Consider the following 16805-nt stretch of genomic DNA (forward strand, 5'->3'; position numbering starts at 1 on the left):
AAACAGAGCCACCTAATGTAGTCACCAAAAAAGACAAACAGAGCCCCCCCCCCCAGAATGTCAAATCCTCAGTGTTTTAAGTAAGTTTATGATTTTATGTCAGGCCATATTTGTAAGTTGTCCTTGGCAGCAGTATAATCACTAATACGCAGACACAGGTTCACAGGTGTGGTGATCTCTCAAGGTATGTGTGTATTAACCAAATAAGAAACGCTTATTGAAAAGAATCAATAAAAAAGCGTGTTTTGTTTTATGAAAAGCTTACATGAGTAAGTCTTGAGCCAGGCACGGTGGCAAGAGCCTTTTATCCCCGCAGAAGCACAGGCAGGCGAATCTGTGAGTTCAAAGTCAGCCTGCTGTACACAGCAAGTTCCAGGACAGTCGGGGCTACATAAAAGAAAAGATTTCACCTTTTCCTACTAAAATTTTTCTTTAAAAGAATTAAATAAAAATGTCTTCCTTCATTTGAGGCCGGGCTGGACTGAGAGCCTCCAAAACAATACAGAGAAAACCTTTCTCATAAACCAAAAAAAAAAAAAAAAAAGTCTTCCTTCAAACGACTCTCTTCAGATTCTAACCCATTTCTGTGTCCACAAACTAAGCTTCCACTGAAGATGCCAGGATGCACTGTTATGGTGACCGAAGGGGGGTGCTACACAGGATGGGACACGACACAGAGAGGACAGAAGAGAAGAGGGAGATGGGGGGGTGTCTTTCTTCTAAAGGGGTCGTTTGCACCTGCATGCAGACCAGTAGTCACGGAACCCTGGGCTGACCAGAGCACTGCCTGAGTGCATTCTGGCAGGTGACAGGGGCAGGCCAGTATAGTGCCTGAGTCCTTACACAATCTGCTGTGATTCTCCCCTTAGTGAGGTCTTTTCCTTGGGGACAGTGTCTACTCTCATGGCTTTAATTTTAGCTCAGTGCAGACATTTTTTTTTCTAGACCAGACCCCTCTCCACAGTTCCAGGTTCATAATGCCAACTGGCCATCTAGTAAGGAAGTTTCCATCTCCATACCTCCCACGTGGCACACCCCAAACAGAAGATGTCATCCCCAGAGATCAGACACCATCCTCCCCCTAAAGGAAAAGCACACCACCAAAATAAAGATGCTTCCCCAGGCTCCTGCTTTTGCCGTCCTAGGAGCGAGCCACCCCTCCAGCCCCACCTCCAACCCCCCCCCATTTCTCCCCTGCCTTATCACATTCAACCCTCGGTACGTTTGCCAGACTCTACACACAATATTTTTTAGATAGATTTTTTTTTTAGCTGTCTAACTCAAAGTGGCTTTTATTTGAGATCCTCCTGCTAGGGCCTCCCAAATGCTGGGATTACAGACAAGTGCTAGCTCTCCTGGCTTTAAAGTGGATATTGAACCCGCCCTCTTCGTCTCCTCCATTGTCATTCAGGGGCAGAACAGGCTCCTGTCCCCTCCCATCTCCACAGGTCAGCCCAGCACAGCCCCCCACAGCACAGCACAAAGGCATCTTCTAAAGCCCCAGTCTGGTCACACTGTCCCTTTCAAAGTCTCCTCCCTGCATACAGAGGAGATCTAAACTACTTAACCAAGGTCTACATTGGTGCTGCCCAATGGAAACGCACCATGAACCACACAGGTGATTCCAAGTGTCTCCGAAGAGTCAAGTAAAAACAGGCCATCAGGTAGAGCTCATTTTAATGGTGTATTTTATTTAACCCCTGTCAAAGGCATTGCCCTTTCAGGACATAGTAACATCAAAAGGACTAGTGAAGTATTTCATGTTTTCTTTAAGTTCTTAATCTCCAAGTGTTCCCTCCCCTAGAGAAGCTGTCACCACCAACCTGAGTCAGGGTCCTCTGATGGCATCTTCCTGACATTTCCTTTTGCATTTACGTATTTATCAATGCACTTGTCCCAGGGCCGCCAAACTGGGTGCTCCCTAAGGACAGGGGCCACCTCTATTTCATTCTCCACTGGTCCCTGGTACCTAACACAAAACCTCAAATAAAATCAGCTTAATAAAAATGCATGGAGAACGAACAGCAGACTAACATTAAGTACAAGAACAACCAGCCAGGCTCTGTTCAGCGTCTGAATGCAATGGTGTAATGGTGTAATGGTGTTTTACCCACCACCTCGGATGATTGTTATACCCTCAGACGGAGAGGCACATAGCTGTGGGGCAGACCTAGCTAATGGAATCCTAGCCAAGCTCTATCAACACGTGGGAAACTTTCTCCTACTGTAGCTGCAGGCATGGGACATGATCTCGGGTTACACAGGGGGATTAGGAGATCCTGCTCTGCCATCCAGGAGGAAGGAAGGAAGGAAGTCAAGCAGCTAGCTGGGCCCCTCCTCCATACCTGCTTTCAGCTACCCTGTAAGAACACGGTGATTCAGAGGAGTAAATAAAGCGCCTAATGGTACGAAGTTACCAGGTCTGGCTATTGGAATCAGTGTCTAGATCCCTGGCTGCTTTGATAGTGACGGCAACGTGAACTTCCCAGGGATCCTCAGGGTCATGCGTCCCAGAAGAGCTGACCAGGTGAGACCTAAGACCTGCTCCAAGTAGACAGCTAGCCGGTGGCCCAGGCTTAACTGTGAAGGTTAGGGACACCGTCCTATTTGGGGACTAGTTAACCATCAGAACACTCCCTAGGATGGGTTATTTTCAAACCAGTTTTAGAATTAGAATTTTCTCTAAGTGGCAGAGCAAGGGTCTGAACTGAGGCCTTTAACTCATCTGTGTTAGGAGTTATTTTGTCTATAAAAGTCACCCTAACCTGATATCTATTTGCAGATGAATCTGGAACTACATATTATACAGGCTAGACAGTTCTCAGCCTTCCAGTGTGCACATAAAAACACCATCCTTCAACAAGACAGTATGAAATTGTCTTGGTTACCTTAGAAGAGAGAGCTTGATATTCCCTTTTCAATTCTCTAGGCAAGACTGGATGATGACCATTACAAACCACACAGTGCCTGTGACCTGAGGGTTTGTGGGTCACCTAGTCCAGGTCTCTGGAAGGTAATCTTTCTTCCCCGATGAACATAAGCAACTACGAATTCTCCAGAGTTCGCATCCTGGCCAGACTGGGATGGCTGGGAGATTCCTTGGCATAGCTGTAGATCTATTTACAGTGCGCCTTAGCAGATATTGTGTGTGTGTGTGTGGGGGGTAAACAACTAAGATTAACACAAGGCCCTTCCCAAATAGCATGGGTGAGTCTGCAAAAAGCCTGAGTTAGAACAGGTCTGCCCGGGGGAGGGGATGGGACTTAAGAACTTCAACTAGACAAGGACTGCATTGTGTCACTCCTTGGTCATTCTCTTGGTTGTGGTTTACAATCAGTTAAAAAAAAAAAAAAAGTCCTGTCCTTTCTCCCAGAGCAGCTGGGAATGCGCAGATCCCAGCCCCTCTGTCCCTTGTCAGGCCAAGATTTAGGGCTACCATCAGGCAGCTGGTAGACCTCTAGGAAGCTCATTCTCTGGTCTCCTTCAATACAGAAGCAGTATTAAACAGGGGACAGGGTCACCTCTGACACAGCTGCCTAGCCTCAGCACACCAGGGACGACCAGTGCCAGGCCATATACCATTTCTGGGAAAGCAATAGCCCATCCACAACAGCTACATTCGAACATCAAGGAGGCGCTTCCTAATGTTAGTAAAACTCAACCTACTGGCTACTGCTGTCTAGAGACATTCTCGTGCTCAAAGCTATTGAAAAGTCAATGTCACCCTAATCACCCAATAAGTGAGCCTTTTATTAAACAGCATCTATTCATCTACTAAGTACATTTTCAAAACTCAAAAGCCAGGTTCCCCTCTGCATATGAAAAGTCTGCAACTTGAAGGTGGCAGATAAGACACGCACAAACTATAGACAGCCGCACACAGTCCCTTGCACTGCAGATCTTCCGGTTATCCTTGAGAGGAAAGGTTTACTGGCATGTCTGGGGCAACATCTTGCTTTGCCGAGGAGAAAGCCATAGCTGAGAATTTTTCAGATGAGGACACTGACACCCCAGAGCTGGGTCTTTGAAATGATTGTCAGAGAAAAGTCTGCACGGGTTGTGGACTTGATCCCCCAGCTCTGCCTCTCAAAAGATCTGATGTGGTGATGTGGCAGGTTACTTACTATCTGGGAGAGTAAGCCAGCTCGCACCAGGAATAATTGCACAGACTTTGCAGCCCACTGTCAGTTACAACACTTGTGCCAAGTCAGTCAGAACACTCCATGCAAACTGATGAAACCCCACATTGTCCCGCCACAAGTGCCCACAGCACAAGACGTGGAAGGAATTAGCCCGTCACAGCTGTTCCCAGGAATGTTTGCCTCCATGCACCCACAAGCAGGAAAAGGGCCCAAGCACTGTCCTCTCTGTTATCCTGGCAACACAGACATCCCAACAGGAAATGGGCTGCTCTCAGCTCAAGGAGGGTTCTAGATTCAAACACAAATCCATCCCTGAGGATAAATGAATCAAAGGGACAGCAACCATATGACGCTTCTGTCAAGAGGAAATCCTGTCTGTAGGCCTCTTGGAGAAGCCTGCTGTGCATATGGAACCAAGTTCCCCCACCAAAGCAGCAGGCCTAAGAACTCCCTGGCTCTGACCACTTTCAAAACCACGAGTACATCCACGGGCAGCCAAGATAACAAGAAGCTAAGAGATATGGTCTCTGAAAGAGAAGACCAACTCCTTTCTCCAAGCCGGCCCGCTGACACTTGGCAGCTGAGGCTCTATTCTCCCCAGTGCTCATGTCTGAGGCGTTAGGGTGTTAGGTGGGAGGCTCCCCTCTTCCACTGAAGCAGACAGTTTAGGGGTGCTGACAGCTGTCACCATTGTTCTTACAGGCTATGAAGCACAGTGTCTGGGAGACAGCCAACAAGTACCATCCTTTCCCACCAAACTCAGTTATCCACTAGGGCATATGCTTAGGGGCCTCTAGAGCTCTCAACCCATTTCCCCGCTGATGATGCTGAGGATGAGGAGGAAAAGGATGGGGAGGAGGAAGAAGAGCAAGAGGAGGGGGAGTTCTGTGATGCCATATACAGGTTTTGATGTCCAATAAGAATATGGATATACCTTTTAAGATTCTTTTGAGGAGGGTTGGTTGTGAGACAGGTTTTTTTTTCTCTGTACCCCTGGCTGTCCTGGAACTCACTTAGTAGACCAGGATGGCTTCAAACCGCCTGCCTCTCTCTCCTGAGTGCTGGGATTAAAGCCATTTGCCACAACTGCCTGGCCCTTTAAGTCATCTTAAAGCTATAAAGTGTAAGAATATTAATGGCACCCTTTTTATATTATACAGCTTTCTTTGTACATGGCTTACTTATAAAAGGGAGCATATGATCTATGTGGATATATCAGCTTAAGGACTGTAAACATTTGGGTCACAAGGGAGACAGTCTACTTTGTTCAAGGTTTCCCATAGGATAGGTGCTCAATTGGTTTTCAATTACAATAACAGTCACAATTTAATGATTAATAAGCTAAGCATGTCTGTTGTAAAAACAGCAAATCTGCCACAAGTCAGAATACAGTAGCCCCCTTATCTCCCAACAGTGCTTGATAAGATAGTAAAGGACCCTGTACGAGTTGTTTTGTCTTGAACACTCAGCTATGATAAAGTATAATTTATAAATCAGGCACAGCAAGAGAATAACAGCAAAAAGAAACTACGACAAGCATAATAATATATTGCATGTCTTGGCAACTTCAACATACTTTTTTTTAAGCTAAAAACTTTCAATTCTCACTTTTAAAGACACCCTCTAGAGCTGCTCTTTGGCGTATACTGAATTGCCAGCATCACTACTTCTGTGACTTGGGGCTACCTGAACACAAACACTGCCAGACCACAACAGTCAACATGGAGTCTACATGATTAATGGGAGGAAGCAAATATAGTTTGGGGACTCCGCACCAGAATGAGATCCTTGTCCCGAGTAGAACAGAACAGAACAGAACAGAACAGAACAGAACAGAACAGAACAGAACAGAACAGAACAGAACAGGAGTGAGATTTCTTCATGCTACACAGGGTGGCCCACATTGAAATTCTGTGAATTATTTCTAGAATTTTCCATTTAATATTTTAGCTAACAGCTGACAGTGGGTAACTGAAACCCCAGAAGTGCAGATAGAGATTTACAATACAAGGAAGGAGTCCTGTCTGGACTGCTGCCTCTGTGTGTTGGTGGGGTACACATAAAGAGGGAGTCGAGGATGTCCATGAGGACATTGCCATGTTGGTGCCAGATGTGATGAGATGGGAAGTGTCCATACTCTGCGTCCGGCAGGCCACTGTGAACTGAGATTAACCATGGGTGGCTGGAGTTTACCCGGCCTCCTTCAGCTACAAGCTGGAGTACACGCAGATGTTCTACTGTTCACTGCGTTTCTACTGTGACCTCAGGTAAACCTCCTGCTCCAGAAGCTTGAATTCTCATTCATGCTCCTCACCTCTAATGGCCCATGTGCAGAATCCTCCCTCAGATCATGGTCTGTTTCAGAAAGGAACTCAGGTAGTGCATAATCTTTCTGGAGGTTGGTTTTTTTTTTTTTTTTTTTTGCTTTTTGTTTTGTTTTTTTGTTGTTGTTGTTTTTGTTTGTTTGTTTGGTTGGTTGGTTTTGGTTTTTCGAGACGAGGTTTCTCTGTGTAGCTTTGGAGCCTGCCCTGGAACTTGCTCATAGACCAGGCTGGCCTCAAACCCACAGAGATCTGCCTGCCTCTGCCTCCATAGTGCAGGGATTAAGGGCGCCTGGCTGGAATATTTTTAAAATAAGAAAAAAAATCAGGTACTCTGAATTCTTTTTTAAAAAATCAAGGGGAAAATTTTTTTAAAAACCATGTTGGAAAATGAATCTTTGATAATGAGTGGGGTATGCACTTGGTACTTCCTGTATTTATGTTAAATAGAATGATTTTCTGAGTGAAGAAAAGAAGGTATGAATATAGTTGAATGGGGCTGTGAACAATATACAAACGCTAAGTCGCCAGGACTTGCTAATTCTTCTGCAGCCAGAACTGCAAATGCAGGACTTGCGTTCACCCTGTGATAAGATCGTTTGCAGAGCCTGACCTCCGTCCAAGTCACTTTTCAAATCAAAAAGCTTTGAACTCCAGGCGGGTTGGCAGTTTGGACCTTGGGTGTTTATGAAGAACTTCCTGTAGATAGGAGGGGACTACACTACCAGCTGCTCTCCCCACCCGACTCAACAGTGTGTGTGTGTGTGTGTGTGTGTACGTGTGTGTGTGTGTGTGTGTGTACGTGTGTGTGTGTGTACGTGTGTGTGTGTGTGTGTGTGTGTGTATCCCCCCCCAGTGTGAGCTGGCATCTGGTCAGGGAGGACCTCACAGTTTTAAGGTGTGGCTCTGTGAGCCGTCTGTGTCTGGTACACAGCAGAGATCTAGCTCAAGAAGAGATCAGGTGCTCCCCAGTAAGCCAATCACAGCAGCCAGGTCTGCCTCTGCGTCTTGCAGCCTGACATTGATTGGTGCTTGTTTCTGGCAGTCATTTTCTTCATCCTTGCCTACTGGATACCCAGTGCCATAGTAACAATTATGCACCTGGGCATCTGCTCCTTTCAGCAGCTGGCTGGCCTGCAGGCTCTCTGTTAAGAAACCCCACATCTGGGAGGCCCAGAGGTGGCCTATGGCTTTCCATTCCCCAGGATAACCATCTGATCCGACATTAGACTCCAGCCCTGTCCATGGAGAATACCCGGGCTTCCCCTGTTTCACTCATACAAACATCATGGAACTAAAACCAATGCTTCACTCTCGTCTGCCATTCCTCAACTCCTAAAATCTCTACTGTTCACCTCTCAACTTAACCCCCCCATTCCAGACCACACCAGCTTTCTTTGGGGTTTGCAAACACACTAGACTTGCTCTGCACTCCAGCTCTTTGCCTTTGGAAGAGCCTACACGTATCAAGGTTGCCTTTTGCACTAAGTAACCATCTGAGATGTAAAATCATTATCTCTTTAAGACCGTTACTAATATAAAGCAATAACTACCTATGCCCATTGGGGCCCAACATGCCAACCTATTTCTACAGCATTTAGTATGATCTTGTCTTATTTAGTTACTTGTATCTGATTTCCCACTGAAATACAATTCAGAGAGGGCGTGGCTTCAGATGCAAGATTACTGCAGTGCTTTGACCGTTCGAGTGCCTTCAATGCTGGACCAAGCCTTAAGTGCTCAATGGGACTGGGGAGAATTTTCCTGTGGGCCTATAAAATCAATATACTCCAGTGAACGCAGGTGTTCAATATATAGATAGAACCAAGAAACTGAGCTGTGATGAGAGTGGCTTTCTTTGCTACAAGGTTGGAGAAGAAAGACGAGGGAGGAAACGGTCCTGCTCTTTGCCTGACACCATCACATGCTGCTGATCTACAGGAAAAGGAGCAGTTCCCACTGGCTCTAGCGAGCAGCGGCCAATCACGGTCATCCACTCACTACAAATGTAGAGAAGCAGCGTTTGACAGCTACCCGGAGCCCTGGCCTCAGCAGAGAGAAACCAATCCTTCCACAGCAGCATGGTAGGGCCGATCTGGCAATGCAGCCACACACACTCAGTTTTGGCATATTGACACCTACAGGAAGTGCAGATCCACACTTACATATGCCTTAGGCATTGATGCCGAATGAAATGGATGCAGTTTAATCCAATACTGTGATGTTTTTAATGCGCTTCTTTTTAAGAGCCTTAATGCAGCCAGTTAAGATTTTTAATCTCAGATGTCAGATGATAAGAAGAATTGATTCTCTGGAGCTGTTATATTTAAGTTGCGGTTACGCGCACGTTAAATCAGTATCCTTATCCTAAAGGGTACATATGAAAATACATGTAGATAAAATAAGTTTATTGGAAAATGAGGTTGGCTTCAATAATAGCAGTGGAGAGGAGACGGAGAAATACGGCGAAGCGGGACTGACTGTATCAGCTGCTAACAGCTAAGGGGCAGTGATAGCTTTACACAGGTTACACTGTTCACTCGGGCTAAGGATGCAGCTCAGGGCTCCAGCACTTGCTTTACGGATATAAGGCCCTGGATCCTCTAACGTCAGATGAAGGAAGAAGGGAGGAAGGGAAGGAGGGATTCGCACAGCTTTACATATATGGAACATAAATCCCTTTAGACAAATAATTTTCACTCATAAAACGGCAGGAAGTTACCTGAAGGTGAAGGTTTCCCCTTTCCAGTCTTGCAGTGGGTTTTCCTGGATGATGTCCTTGGTCAGAGGTGAGCTCTGTAGAGGAGATTTGGAGTGGGGGAGGGTACCCATGTGACTGGCATTGTCACAGGACCGTATGGGAGGAGGGCCCTTTTTCTTCCGTGGAAGAGTGCCGTGTATAGACACGTCTTGATAGGCATCTGTGCGATGTTCAGCGAGAGGGGACTTGCTGCTCAGAAGGTCCATGGACGAAGCCAAGGGGAACTGGTGATTCACAACCATGTTTCTCGGAAGGCTTGCAAATTTTCCTGCAGCCATGATTCTCAACTCTGAGGAGGGAAAATAGAGGGAAGGATAAAGCTAAGATATTCACAAGAATCAGCCTCAAGCTTATGGAAGAAACTGGAAAAAATCATGAAATATCAAAAGGCAAATCATGTCTGAAGGCATCAGTAGTGGAACATCGCAAGCATGGATACTTTGTTCATCTCTCTCTTTCAGGGTCTGGAGAGAAATTCAGCAGGATGGGCAGCACTTGGGCCATCTTTATCATTACTGAAGTAAGAAAAAAAACTCATGAAAGGACTGGTAGGTTCAGTAGTAAATACCAAGAAAAATACTATAAATTGTTAGACGATGGTTACACTGATTTCCACCACCATGCAAATGGTAAGAAAGGCAGAGATGGTTGGAATTCTTTAACCTCTGGGATTTCTACAATGCCAGACCAAAACTGTGCTACCCACAATGATAGGGCAGCTTTTCTGGCGAAGACTCGATGCTTATAAATAAATCAGTGTACTCAACCAAGGCAGGGACAGGGGTCGGGGTCGGGGGTGGCTCTTTCTTCCATACGTCAGCATGCTCTATTGTACCAAAAAGCCATCAGGTGGTAACACCCTGTAGATTCTTTCCAAGAGGAGTGAGGAACCTGCCAGCCACCATCAGGATTAAGCAATGCCCACAGGTACATGTAAATTTGGGGAAGGAGAAAAAGGGAAGGCAGAGAGAATAACAAGGGGGGGGCACAGAAAAAGAGGAAAATGGTCATTGAGACAGCCGCACCAGCTCCAACAACTGTTCCCAGGTATGGCTGGCAGAGTCACTTGCCTGGAACAGTACTAAAGCTCCAAACTAAACTATAGCTTTTCCCTAAGCCAAACTGTACAAGACCCATCAAGGTCAACTTACAAATCAAACAGGGGCCCTACTAACAAGTTGTAACAATTCCCTGGATAAGATGTCCTGCATTGCCTATGGTATCATAGAGTCTGCACATCACCGTGGGACAGCTGAACTCCACAGACCATTCTCAAGCTCACAGCACCCATTCCTCACTCACCAGCCTTTCCATTGCAACTGTCAGGGGCCTTGAATGAAAACTGTCCCTCTAGCACCCCTGCAGAGTTGGCTCTATATGGAACTGTGGACTTGGCTTCACCGTCAACCAGTCTGGGAGCTCAGGGAGGTAGCAGAGGGATAAAGAGTTTGCAAGGGAAACCCACTTTGTATGCGAAGCCACACAGATCCACTGCTACATGCAACAGAGAAAAGGTCATGAGTGCTGGGAACTGGGTAGCATACAGTCAAGATCACAGTCCTAACCCTGCTCTTTGCCAGACCTGATAATTCAGAAGCTTGCCTGCTGCCTGTGAGACCACATGGAAGGCTTGGCTCACAGGGATGTAGAAAAACAGGGCAGTGAGTCCAGGGAGCGCCCCTCCTGTCCTGGCCAGTTCCTGGCACACTGTCAGCACTTACTCAATGTTAATCATTGTTATTTAAAAAAGAAATCAAAATTCCCTAGCCCTCTACCTGACCACCAGTGATGCAAACCAGCTAGCAGTCCCCCACCCCACTCCCACCCCCACAGCTGTGAACTCCCCCTGTTCAAGCCGTCAGCACCCTCCTTCTTCATTGACAGGATTGTCATCTCAAAGAAACTGGTGGGGTGGGGGGTGAGGAGAGAGAGACACAGCACGCGCCACTAGCACTGCACAATATATCTTCATGTGTAAGGCCACGCTGTTGATGGAGTCTGTTTCCATGAACCAGGAAGAGCCAGAGTGACTTTAGCCCCAGTGACTTTGGCATCTGGCTTCTCCGCACATCCAAGTTTGGCTTGGAGTTTGAGGTTGCACTAGAAGGCTCTAAAATGCTCTTGAGTACCCCACACCTAAATTTACCCTCTGATAATAAAGTCTGTTGACATCTTCCTTTCCTATTTTTAATTCAACTAACATTTAGATAGTATTCTATATACGATCATAAAGTCCCAACCTAGAACTCACAAATAGCGACCCTCATTCTGGAAGGAACAATAGTTAACTTTGACAGAAGTACTTCTAGGGATCCAAAAGAAGATGAGAGATAAAAAAAATTGAAGGTGTCAGGAAAAGCCTTCTGAGAGGACACCGTAACAGCAGACCCACACAGTGTGGAAGCATCCTCACACGCTGCGGCCCCTGCAGGCTTAAGTGGCGAAGTTGAGAAACACTTTCTGAAAGACCTACATACATTTTAGGGCAAGGCCATGGAGTCTCAAGGGTTCTACCAAAGTGTCTGACTTGACTGGTGAGCGCCAGGGAAGACCTGTACAGAAGGGATCCAGACTGTACCTCAGAAGGTGACTCTGGTAATTCTGGAAAGGAAAAAGGAAGCCAAGCTGTCACTCAGGCAGATGGCAGTAAACCAGGAAGAACAATGAAGATTCTGACTCCAGGAAGTGGCCAAGAGAAAGGACAGGACGGAGCGCAGAATTATTAGAAGCTCAAGGTCTCCAGCTGGAAGGGAGGGAGCCAAAGCCACGGCCATGCGGGGATGGCATGGTGCGGTAGCACAAGTGGTTTCAGAAGAGGTCCAGGCAGGAGGGAGATAGGGTCACCAACCGGAGCTGTGTGTGAGGCACCAGGGATCAGCTCAGTGCAGGAGGCTCATTCTGTATGTTCAACACGGAGCGAATAAACCAGAGCACTTACTGGTGTCACCAATGACAGCAGATGTCAAAGTATCTCCCACACTACCAGAAGTCATCAACAAAACATGAAGTACATCCTCACCCTGGCTGCCTCAAGGCAGAGACTGAGTTCTAAATTACAAAAACCTAGGGCTCAGTCTGGCTGCCCGTTAAGAATGCTATAGGGAATATTTACAGTGTGGCTCAACTGCAAACCAGATTCTAAAATCAGAATCTCTGTGGGCTGGACACCAGCATCAGCATTTTTAAAGCTCTACAGCACTGCCCAGTCTGGAACCAGGACTGAGAAGCACTGGGGAGTCTCTTTGGCGGAGAGCAGCTTTCACTTGACTTCTCTACCTGGGTAACAGAATCAAATGGGGGAGGGCCTCAAATCCTGCTGATGCTGTCCTCGGTCTTCAAGACAAAAGAAAAGAAAAGAAAGAAAGAGGGAGGGAGGGAGGGAGGGAGGGAGGGAAGGAGGGAAGGAGGGAGGGAGGGAGGAAGGAAAAGAAAGGATGCCTGAGCTTGACAGGTTAAAATTTATAGATGGCCGGGAGTTGGTGGCGTACGTCTTTAATCCTAGCACTCGGGAGGCAGAGGCAGGTGGATCTCTGTGAGTTCTGAGACCAGCCTGGTCTACAGAGTGAGTTCCAGGACAACCTCCAAAACAATACAGAGAAATCCTATCTCGAAAAACCAAAAAAAAAAATTGTAGAGGAAGCCAACAATGACAGTAAATGCTGGTAGTTCAAGTTCATTCATTCATTCATTCATTCATTCAAAATATTTTCTGTGAGCGCTTACAGTGTACCAGGGAGGGGGCTATAATAAGGGTATGCTCTCAAGACGCCTGAGATGTGGGGGTCTCCAACCAAAGCACAAACACAAGAAAATAAACCAGGCAATACCCACGTTGTAAGTACTCCAAAGAATTCAAAACAAAACACAGCAGAGTGAAATGATAAAAGATGCTGGTTGGAGGAAAAGATAACTTTATGATATGATGGTCTGGCAAGGCCTTTCTGAAGAGTTAACAATGGCATGAGATCTGAGAAAAAAAGATAAGGGACCAGGCAAGAAAGGATCTGAAGGCAGTTCCAGGCAGGGGAAGGATTCCAGTGCAACAAATGCAAAAGCCTAGGAATAGATAGCTAAACAGATCCACGGAGGATCTGAACTCCTGAGTCCCAGGTATTCTCCTCACTGGCGGATGTTTCTGTGCTGATGCCACTAGTCCTTAAACACCCTTCTGTGCCGTTTGGTCTCTGAAAATCAAAATGGTTTGCCTCAGAACCTGTGTTTCAGAGCCAGTATTTACTACTTCAAGCCTCTACCCTGACTCTCTCTGCCTGGGTAGCTATGAGGCTTGGGACAAGTTACGCCACTTTCTAACAGTCAGTCATGTGTCTTAAATGTGTTAACAATCCTGTCCTCAGGGATTGCTGTGAAAATTAAATGTGATCCTGTACAGTGAAGTCCCTGGTGCACAGCAAGCAAGAACTCTTCTCCTCCCATCAGGACAGTGCCCATGTCTGCAAAGCTTAGTCACTGTGTCCCCACTGACGCTGGAGCTCGCACAAGAAAACACTGCAGCTGGGGAGGGCGAGGAGCGAGATGTTTGAACCTAGAACAGAGGTAAACACACCAGGCCGAGAGGACACAGACACCAAGTGAACCATGTGCGAGCTTTCAAACAAACACCAGCAAAGACTTTGACCCATCCGCCTTGACTGCCAGACCCTGGAATCCACACAGGTCAGATGCTGCACCCTGATAGGGGGCGTAGGAGAGTGGGAATGCTCAGGACACGCTGGCCACACAACAAACTCTAAAGCAGCCTTGCTGCCCGCCTTCCTGACTGACCAGCCACCCAGCTCTGAAAAGTTAACCAGCTTGGTCCAACTCACTTGCTCTACACAGATGGCTAAAACAAAACAGCAAAGCCTGATGATGTTGCAAGCTGGAAACAGCCCACTTGCTTAGATTCTTCTCCAGTTCTGATACAGGGTGTTTTCACGTTGAACTCACACACGGCAATCTGATGAAGGAGCCTCAAGAACTTTCATATTTCAAACTGGAAATGTCACTGCCTCAGCTGCCCTTACCATGACAGAGAATTTACAATTCAAATCAGTGGCTCCCATCTTCTCTGCGAAGTCAGACAGACAGCACGGGCAGATGGGACTACCCCACAGATAAAATTGGCTTCTCCACTTAGAACTTTTGCTTGGCTTTTCGAAGGGAGAGTATCCTTTTCTTTTTGAAGTAAACTTATGAAGTCTAGCCAAATGATTGAAGTATGAATAATTTTTCCGTGGATTGTATTTCAAGCAATACGGTGAAGGAGTTACAGGGCAAGGTTCTTAAGATTAGCACCCATCTGACAAAGCAGTTTTTTTCTTTATGGATAGGAACTGGTCTTGGTTACTCATCTTGGAAATGCCAGGCTTTTTTATTTAACAACACTTGTGAGGGAGTCGGTGTTGGGCGCTGAGGGAGCGTTTGGCATGTAAACTGTTTTCTTTCCGCTCAGGAGGCTTCCTGGCACACTAGCGGGTGGGCAAACGGATGAGCCAGTAGGCTTCCCGTGTCTGAGGGGCCCCTTCCCACTCGGCCTTGAAGAGCCTCCTTCAGGATCTCATCTCCACCAGGGGGAACACAGCGTGAGATACATCAGCTTCAAGCTGACCTTCCCTGGGCCGATGTACTTGCCGTGGAGAGGTCGGTAGAACCTTGGGAGATAGGAGTCAAGGTTTAACAGAATTTCCGCACTCGGGGCGCTACTTTTCCTGCCTAACTGCTGCAGGCAAAAACAGACTCGGGTTATACCCTTTCTCGCCTGCCCTTACAGGACTGTTAAACCTTAGTCCTGTGATGCGCTGTCCCACAGTACCCACTGCCTTTGCCAGCTGTCCCCAAAGGGTGTCTATACCTGATCTAACTCTTTAAAGTGGCAGTAGACTAGGCGGGTAAAGGAAGATGGGCTGCGACCCGTCCCTCCCTCCTTTTGCCCTCCCCTCCCCGACTCAAGGGGAACCACACAACCAACTATTCATTCTTTCTCAACAAAGGGAAGGCGAGGGGAGGGAGATGTTGTCAACGGTTACAGGGCAGACTCCTTCACTTTCTTTGCAAACTTCCCAAGAGATTAGTGGGAAAAGCCTCCGGCTTCCAGCAGAGTCCTCTGTGCCAGCCACCTCAACTCCCCAACCTAGACCCGCCTCGGGCAGAACGGGACAGGACTGGGAAGGGGTCCGGAGGGGGTCTGGAGGCCAGCGCGCCCGGGACGATACCGTCCCGGAGCCGAAGAGTGGAGATGCTGAGAGCACATCACGGTGCCCCGCTCCCGGGAGCTCCGGAATCCGACGACCCCGAGGGCACAAGTCTGGCCACCCCCATCCCCACTCCAAGTCTGCGGGGCTTCAGGGGGAGAACACCCGGGCTGCGTCCTTCCCCGAGCCTAACTTTGCTCTAAAGAACTTCCCAGTGCAGTCTCAGGACGGCCGAGGGAGCCCGGGAGCCGGAGCAGCACCGCACCGGGCACACTCACCTCCCCGCGCGGCGCTCCGGGTCCGGGTTGCGCTCAGCGCCGCTCTGCCCGCACCGCCCCGCAGCAGCTCCCGGAGCGTGGGCGGCTCATGGTCCGCGGGCGTCCGCCTCGGCGCGGCTGGTCGGTGCGCACGGCGGCTCCGCTCCGGCTCCCGCCCGGCCCGGCGGCGGCAGGCACGGCTCTGAGCCCGCGGCGCGCTCTCTGGCCCTCAACTGGTGATTTGCGGCTTGGCGGCCCCACCCCGCCCAGCCGATTCGCCGAGCTGGGCCGAACCCCCGCGACATTTACATTCGGTGACCTCGTCTGGCCCTCCTCGGTCGGGATTTGAGAGTTTTGACTCCCCCTATCTCCTCCGAGAAGCAAGACTTCAAGTGTAGCTCGAACTCTTCTTTGGGGAACCTCACTCAACCGGCCAGCCTCACCTAATCCACTCCTCCCCCACTTCCCGGCCTTATTTAATTACCCAATAGATCTGCGGCTCTGCAGACACCTGGCTGGCTTTCAATTTAAAGGACTTTGATGGGACAAAGACAGGTAACCACAGTGAACAAGCCTGGAAACAGGTAAATCAATCACTCTCACAAGCGAGCTTGGGAAGCCAAGTGGGTGGAGGCGTACATACTAGCAGTTACCAGACATATTTATAAAGTCACACAAACACAGCAGACAGACTAATGGGCCAATGGACCAGAATTCAGAAACACATCTGCACTCTCTGGTGGCATGATTTATGTCAAAGTTATTGCTGTGATGCACTGACCGTCCAGTTCAATAAATGATGCTAGGTCATGGAGTCAACCCACACCCCAAATCTAATCCTAGTAGATTTCAGATCCCCAAATCTAATCCTGATAGATTTTAGATCTAAAAATAAAAGGTAAAACGGTGACACTAAAGAAATTATCAGAAAATACCTTGCTGTAAAGATTCCTTAAATGCATGAACTATTAACTCTAAAGGGGGACTGCTCATTGACAAAATTGACATTAAGAGCTTCTATACCATGAATGAAAATGCAAATCACAGACAAAACACAAGCAATGCATACGTCTAATAAAGGAAATGCATATAGAATATATAAAGAACACCGTTAGGAGTAAGGCAGAAAGTTC

General features: G+C 47.6%; 1 protein-coding gene across 3 annotated transcripts in view; it reads right to left on the minus strand.

The window, feature by feature from the left end:
- Positions 1-15866, minus strand: part of Bcar3 (BCAR3 adaptor protein, NSP family member) — a 103604-nt gene extending 87738 nt beyond the window's left edge. The window contains exons 1-3 of one of the 3 annotated variants that reach the window (XM_040751932.1): positions 15694-15866; positions 14249-14875; positions 9186-9513 (exon numbers count right to left, since the gene is read on the minus strand). In XM_040751932.1, the coding sequence (XP_040607866.1) occupies positions 9186-9502 (317 nt within the window). In that variant the 5' untranslated portion in view covers positions 9503-9513; positions 14249-14875; positions 15694-15866. Of the gene's footprint in view, positions 1-9185; positions 9514-14050; positions 14876-15693 lie in introns of all 3 variants that reach the window. The other 2 variants (XM_040751931.1, XM_040751930.1) reach the window with 2 other exon arrangements.
- Between the last annotated feature and the right edge of the window lie 939 nt (positions 15867-16805).

Source organism: Mesocricetus auratus, unplaced genomic scaffold (assembly GCF_017639785.1).
Source record: "Mesocricetus auratus isolate SY011 unplaced genomic scaffold, BCM_Maur_2.0 Super-Scaffold_100009, whole genome shotgun sequence".
Classification (NCBI taxonomy): Eukaryota; Metazoa; Chordata; class Mammalia; order Rodentia; family Cricetidae; genus Mesocricetus; species Mesocricetus auratus.